Source organism: Astatotilapia calliptera, chromosome 19 (assembly GCF_964374335.1).
Source record: "Astatotilapia calliptera chromosome 19, fAstCal68.1, whole genome shotgun sequence".
In the NCBI taxonomy this organism is placed as follows: domain Eukaryota; kingdom Metazoa; phylum Chordata; class Actinopteri; order Cichliformes; family Cichlidae; genus Astatotilapia; species Astatotilapia calliptera.
The window spans coordinates 31,797,031-31,804,977 of NC_137440.1; the positions used below are offsets into that span (position 1 = coordinate 31,797,031).

General features: G+C 41.2%; 1 protein-coding gene across 1 annotated transcript; it reads left to right on the top strand.

Annotated features, from left to right (window-relative positions):
• The first annotated feature begins 513 nt into the window (after positions 1-513).
• On the top strand, positions 514-2,902 carry gchfr (GTP cyclohydrolase I feedback regulator). The gene is made up of 3 exons (XM_026152802.2): positions 514-742; positions 1,259-1,353; positions 2,319-2,902. Exons 1-3 carry the CDS (start codon positions 707-709, stop codon positions 2,446-2,448), a joined length of 261 nt encoding a protein of 86 aa, XP_026008587.1. The 5' UTR covers positions 514-706; the 3' UTR covers positions 2,449-2,902.
• The last annotated feature ends 5,045 nt before the right edge of the window (positions 2,903-7,947 follow it).

Genomic DNA, 7,947 nt, shown 5'->3' on the forward strand with positions numbered 1-7,947 from the left:
ACATTACATTCATATTACTGATCTTATCGGAGTTCCCACCATTGTTGCTTTCCTTTGGTCTGTGCCTTTCATTTCCCTCCCAGTCACAAGAGTGATCCAGAGTTATTATTACCGAACTCAGGAGGAAATTAATAAATCTCTGGGAAGGAGAGAATTCTAGACAGTGCAGGTTTAATATAATACATGCATTAAACAAATACATGCAAATACATAGAGCAGACTGTACGACAGCGACCACGGAAACTGAAATTGCATTTCTTTCCACTTGCAGTAAGTTGCCTGAAAATGAAAGAAAATGTGTAGCACAATTGGTTGTGGCTGAAATGTAATTTAATAAATGTGTAGCTTATTAAATAAATTCCCATCCAAAGAATGATGAGATTTTAAAGTCAACTTTCGCACTGGAAGAATAAAAAATGACTTAGTTAAATGAAACTATAAATTAACATTTCCTTCTCGTACATGCACATTGCCCCGCGTTTCTCATATCAACAAACCAGCGATCCCAGTTGAACAAGACCCTGTGCAGAGCGGGCTGTTGACAGATGCTGAGAGGGGTTCTGTGATTGGCTCGTCGCGGTGGGTGTTTCCGCATTCCGCTAAGCGCAGTCAGCTGGAGCTCGAGTTGAAGAGGGCACCGTTTATCTGTGAGGACACCTCTTTCAGTCACTCCTGGGGGAATACCGGAGCAAAGCTAGCGAGCGGGATGCCGTACATGTTCGTCAGCACACAGATTCGACTGGTGTGTATCTTGCATACGTAAACGACTCCCATCATCCTGTCGGGGGAGGCGCGTTTGACTCGCAGATGTGTTTATTTGACTGCAAACAGCGCGCACACTAGCCTACTGATCAGCCAAGGTTGGTTATGCAATGGCCGGTAATATTCGGCACGCTGGGGGGAAAAAAGTTATGGTTACAAAAGACGCGAGAAGCGTGCGTGGGACCTTTTTGTATGTGTGTGTGCCACGTCAATTAAAAACACATGTTGCTCAGTTGTCGGCCTCTTGTTTGCGCATGTTCATTTTGATGTCTCCACGACTCCAGCAGCCTAATTCCTCCAGTACCCTTTAAGTATATTGGATCATCTATTTTTAGCATGTTCAGATATTGGAGATTATCATGTGCACCTGCCAGAGGGCTGCAGGTGCAATCAGTGAGAGCTGTACAGACAATTTTTTTAGGGATGCTGTCTCCCCCCAATATTTCTAGAGTAAGTTCTAAGCTGTGTGGGTAATACACTTAATGCTGCCTTGCAGGAGAACGGTCCGACAAATGTGGGGGATGAATTTTCGGATCCAGTGGTCATGAATTACCTGGGAGCGAGGAAAACGACTATGCTGGGGAACAATTTGTGAGTACCTAAGTCAGTAATCATGGGAGCTATATAGGTCAAATGTGGGAAGCGTGTTATGATGGCCCTGAGAGGTGAAATCTTTTGCAGCTAAAACACAACGGAAGTTGAATAAATCAGAACGGAAGTGCTTTTGGGGTGACGGTAACACCATGGAATAGCAGGAGGAAGACGCAAGGCACTGTGTGATTTTAATCACATGATTTATATAAACCATAGATGTTTGCTATTAGCCATTTACTGTAGCTGATCCTTCACCTTATTGTCTCCCAAAAAACACTTTAGTTGAGGGTCTTTGCAGCGTTTTTCTGTTTTCATTTTTCTTAAATTGCACTGTTTGACCTCAGAGCTACCATGTGAAACACCCAAGGATAAATGGTTAAGTTTTATAAGCCTATCTCAGCTCAAGCTTTTAAGCACCATGAGGCTGATGTCTCTTACAAAGATTGACAGGATTTTGCTCCTGATTCAATAATTTTTGTGAAACAATTTTTATCAGTGATTGTAAATGGGTAAGATTTAACCATTGCCTCCATTCTGATCTTTAGCTGCACACAGACGTGCAGACTTTATTTCCAAGTCTACTGTAAATTTGCTCACAGTGGGCAGCATATCCATATTTAGGCACTTAAAACTGATGCTTTGTACATTTTGGCAGTTAACATGTACATGTTGACAGCAGAGCTGAAATCGGGTCGTATAGAAGAAAAGGCTTCAGTGTGGTTGGGGAGGGGGGAGGAAAGCTGCTGCCTTGCAGATTTGGAGTAAACCGTTCAAGGTGATGGAATACAGATCAGGGAGGTGTTGCCACTGGCAATCTGATTCAAATGAAACAAGGTGTGGAAGGAAGTGAACAAGCACTAGAACAATTAACAGCACTCTATTTTCCAAGAGGAGTTTACTGAGAGATGCAGAAATCCCCACATCTGTGGAAAGCAGAATTGCTTTGTTTATGCTTGTTTCAGTTCCGAGTATCACGTGGATGACCCGCCTCGCCTGGTGCTGGACAAGCTGGAGAAGATTGGCTTCCGTGTGGTGTCCATGACAGGTGTGGGACAGACACTGGTGTGGTGTCTTCACAAGGAGTTGGAGTGATGGATCACAAAGATACCGTACTGGGAGGGCGGGTACTTGTATAAGCCTTTAAAGGGGTAAATGAATTCTGCAGAATATCCCTGTTTTTACTCTATACATTCTACATTTAAGATACTGGCAACTATAAAGTAACGCCATAGTCAAACAAAAGTAAAGTTGAGATTATCCCTTACATAAAGTCTCAGATTAGATGATAGGTCACCAGATTCAGGGGATTACTGAAACTACAGGGGTTTGCCTTTGTCAATACTGTTTAGCACCGGTGATACAGTGTAGTGACCAGAGTAGATTTATCCTGAACCAAGCCTCACTTTTTTCTAATTAAAACACTAGAAACATTTGTACATGCATCGCTGTGTAAAGACAATTCTTCTTTAAAACATGTGTTTCTAACTTAATGATGTCATTATGTGGATTGTGTACTTATTATTAAAAGTAATCCGTTTAAACATAATGTGTAATCGTCTGAAAATCTGTAAAACAGATGCATACAGGACATCAAAAATAAAACACGGTAAACATTATTGTTACTTGTCGTGGGCTGTTACAGCTCTGTGGAGCATTACAGGGTCTCTACACGTTTGAAGATGAGACTCTAGTGTCGCAGGAACACTGAGAGCAGAAGTCTGGCTGCGAGAGCCAAAACACTCTGGGTGGTTTCATTACAGCCTCGGGTCTGCCAACAAATGTCTGGGGCCAGCCTGGATCGCTAGCCCGCAAACCAGAAACGTTGCCAACTAGCTCACAGCCAAACTCTTACCAGACCTGCTGCCTCACACATGACTTAGCATCTACCTCCCTGCTAAAGATCAAAAGGAGACGGTGCTTCCCAGTTCTGTTACCGCAGACATTCCAGATACTGTTTGGGTACACCGCAGTGACTGCTTCGACACAGACAATGTGAGGAAAATGGGAAGCAATGAGATACCGTGAGGATTCCGTGCCGCTGCCATAATTGGTGATATGACAGAGCAACAGGCTCATCCATCCTGGTTTGCATGCAGCACAAGCCACTGTGGGCTTGGGGCAGAGTTGGTGGCGAATGCATTTCCTGTGACTGTATTTCCTTGTGTCATTTGGACAGAGTTTGTGTGTTCCCCTTGTGTTTTTTTTTTTTCTTTTGTTCACATCGCTGGGATATTGAAAGCAGCTATGCGTAAACAAAACCATGTGATGAGGGGATTTTGCAGGAGGAGAGGCGCAGATGTCTCCCAACACACTGCTGTGCTCCACAGCTGGACATTGTGTAACAGCCACGGTGAGGTGGTGCAGGAGTGGCGGGGAGATGGATGGCTAGATTGGATGTTTCGAAGCTGCACTGTGGCTCCTAAATAACACAATGACAGGAGAAAGCACCGCCACACAGGCCTGCAAATGCAGACACGCGATTATGCAATAGTTTTCCCCCATAGGGAACAGGGGAAAAACAGACTGTTCGAACCTTGTTACGAAACCCAGGGGTGACCACAGTAGTCTGGCACGGTAAGGCTTGCCTTTATGTGGGTCACAGAGAGGTAGCACGTCACTTCAGAGAACTTAAATGAGCAATACAGAATCTTCTGGATACGTATTACATAAGCCTATTGCGCAACAGTTTGCTTGTAGAACAACAAAATCAGAAGTGTGAGAATTTGTTTTTGAGGCCACTGTCAGAAAAAGAACACCAAATTTCTAGCTTTAATTTACGCTGGTTAATGAGTTATGACGCGATCCATGAAAGCCAAGGGTGGAGTGGGGCGAGTGAGTTTGGTTGCACTGAAACAAGCTCAGCTCTACATCAAGAGGGTGGGCTTTAAATTCATGATTAAAACAATGGTGCATTGGTTTTGAAAAGAAAAAAAAAAAACTTCATCAACAGTTGGATGATAGGAAGGCTGATAAAGCTTGTGTCTGTGGGTTCAGGCCTAAGCCAGAGCCAAATTAGGTTATGCGCCAGACTGTTTCTTGGCTCAGACCAGTAACTTCCCAGAGTCTCCACTGGTTACCTCACAATGACGGCATGACTCCAGAAAGTCATCTGCCAAGAAATAGTTCAGCACCTAACAGCCTGTCAGAGTGTTGCTTTTATTTTTTTCACAATTAGACTTACCCACAATAAAATGTGTTAATTAGTGGGCTTTAAAGCAGCTAGGAACGTAAGCAGGTGTTAAAGTGGGATTTGGCAGGTGGGGGAACCCTAGACTGGGTGTAGCTGTGTAACGTGGTGAAAAGAACTACTTACAAATAAGTCACATAAGCTGTTTTGTGGCCTCCAGTGATATTTCCTGTACAGACTGGGATGATCCGGCATTTTGCCGCTACTAGGATATTCACTGCTCTTTGTGGATTTAGCCAAATGAATTCATGAAAATACACTCAGATGTTTCATGATCTATATGGCTGATTTCCAACCCATAGACACAATAAAGCTAGTATGAAAGACAGACTTCAGAAAGTAAATATAAATTCATCGATCAAAATAAATTGATGTCTGCAATCGCGGATGCAACCAAGTAACAGTAACCGAGATGTAACCAGTACAACTTCGTGCATCACTGCAAACTAACAGTTCAGCTTGCACTAAACTGCCCGGTGTTTTCATGCAGCCTTTGAATAACACAACATTTAGTGCGCTACAGTTAGTTTTGCAAGATGTTTCATGAAAACATAATTTAGCGAAAAACGTGATGTAGAAAGCCGATAAATGATTTTAAAAAGTGTAAAGCGTATCAGGACATCACATGTAAACTTTAAATTTCAAGTTTATCAAATGTCACTTGCTGAGCAGTGCTCACCTTTGGGGGAAAAAAAGTTCAAATATTTCTCCCATTTCTGCTCTTTCTCCATCTATTAGTGTTGCACATGAACATTTTTTTTCAGCAGCTGTACTTGCTTGCAGACGCATAAAAAATTAACTTCTTCAACAATAATAGCCATTAACTTGCCAATCAGATTTAATTAATTACGTTAAAGCTCAGCCAAAGTCACTAATATATTAAGGCATTTTCTTTTATGTTGTATATGTACTGCGGAGCAGAGCTGTCAAACTCATTTTACATTGTGGACCACACACAACCCACTTTGATATGAAGGGCCAGACCAGTTCACTTTTATTTATATAGCACTGTGATGGGAAGCCACACAGGGTAAGCTCCACACCTCAACACTAGTTGCTTCACTTTAGTTAAGTTTGCAGTCGCTACTTTAAATATATTCTACTTATTGTCCAATATATTGTTTCTTTTCTTTTCTGTCACACCTTCAAATGTTTATATGGCGTGCACACATATTAACACTGCAATGTCAAAGTTCTGTTTTATGTTATATTAATATATCTTTCTTTCTTTGAGTTACCTGGGGTTTGGTTTCTCCTTCCTGGTTGGCAAAAGATGTGGCAAAGGGCTGGAAGAGCTGAAGTACTGCTGACAGCCTAATTGGACAAAACCACATGCTTCATTGCCTGGGGGTTGTTTCAAGTTTGTTTAATTGTTTTGTATTAGTTGGTTATACTCGCCCTATGACAGCTGGGATAGGCTCCAGCGCCCCCCGCGACCCTGAAAAGGATAAGCGGAAGCGAATAGATGGATGGATAGTTGGTTATATGGCAGCCTTTTTTCCCCCCCTTGTGTGCCATTTGGTTTAGCCAAGCCAGTATTTAAGTTACCCGTGTGTCATTTCAGAAGGTCAGCTTGTCTTATGTTTGTTTGTGGTTTCGTTAGTTGTTATTTTGAGTTTAGCTTATTGAGTTGACCTCTTTTATTGGTCTGCCTGTTTAAGTTTTTTGGCTTTGTTAATTATCTTTCATATTTTTGGGTCAATAAAACCCCCTTTTTTAAAATTAAACACCTGTGTCCTTTATGCCTTACTGCTTGGTCCCTGACAAGAACCAAATCACAACTGAGATATTTGAATGTATTAAAAAAGACGTTTATTTTAAACTGTAAGTTTCGGTTTTTCTGCATGATAAATAAATGCTGCTGTAATGAAAGAAATCTGTTTCTGAAAAGAAACTGTGGTAGAAACTGAAAAAAGTACTTTCCTGTCACTTAATTGTTTATTACATAGTTACTTTGTTTTGGTATGAATATAGTAAAAGCTGTAAAAACTAAGGAAATACAGTTAAAGTTCCAACATTTATGCCCTCCTTTACATTTTCAAAGGCCATGCAAATATAAATGGACCAGATTTGAGTCGTTGTCGATCAGATTCTAGCCCCCAGCCCATATGTTTGACACCCCTGCTGCACAGTGTACTGTATATACATTTTGTGGTGAATGTTCATGTTTACAATAAGAAGGTCAGTTGATGTACACACCGTCTCTATAACCCAAAAGCTCAAGCTTCAGATTGCTCTGAACACTGGTTCTCTTACTCTTGGGTTTGCATGATGATAAAGGGAGAGGACATCCCCAACATGGTCATCGGAGGGCCACAACCACCTTCTGTTCAAAGCAAGTGTTTGCAAGGAACTGCTATGGCGTGTAAATTACACAAAGCTACTCACTCTCGTCAGTCGCAAAATAAAAACTGGATTTGAAGATCCATGAAGAAGTAATTTTTTTATTTTTTTTTACCATTTGTTTGAGTTTTATAAAATAAAGGATTTGCATAGAAAATGCACATGTTCAATGTCCACCAAAGATCAGACCCAGGAGTAGACAATTTCTCTAGTGAATACAAAGAAATGGGAAAAATCATCTAAACCACCAACTCTATAATGGAGGGCCTCTAGTATGTTCACTTTTCATCACACAAGCCCACAAGAATTCCATAAAAGCCTACCTTGTGTTCCAATCGCAGCCTGATTACTGGTTTAGCATGGACGAAAAAACGATTTCCACGTAGTTACACCAGAGAGTCTGTGGTTTGGATCAGGGCTTCTGAATGAGAGTGCAGACAAGAATGATTTTTTTTTACATCACACTTGTTTGGCTTGAATAATGAGGCAGTGAGTAGTCACACTGAACCAGACAATGGTTGACAGATGCAAATTACAGCATTATGCAACTTTGATTATGTGTGGTGTAGCAAGGCCAATCTCTTTGGGCTCTCTGTCCACGTGAGGCACAACAACAGTCTGGAGAGCAAGATAAACCTCATTTTCTAGTCCTCTCATAGGGAACATCAGTGCAGATCTCAGTCTGTCTGATTTAATTCATTTATTTATTCCATATGACTGGTTTATTTCCCTGTGCTCTCACCTCCCAAAGAGACTGAGCAATAAGAGAAATCAGTCTGTGATACTTCTAAAAAAAGGCTTCGTTGTTCTTTTGCTGCTTTTATCTGGAAATATATACGGCCTAATCCTGGTCCAGATTACAAATGTTTAAATGTTCCTTGTGATTTAAAGCTAGATTGGGACTTGGTATTATTCATTTAAATGTCACTAATCTTCTTCCTAAACTGGACTTAGTGAAAAATTTGGGTGAACGCATTGGATACTGATATTCTTACATTATCTGAAACTTGGCTAACAATAGCAATTACTGGCAAAGACGTTGCAATAACGGGCTACAATTT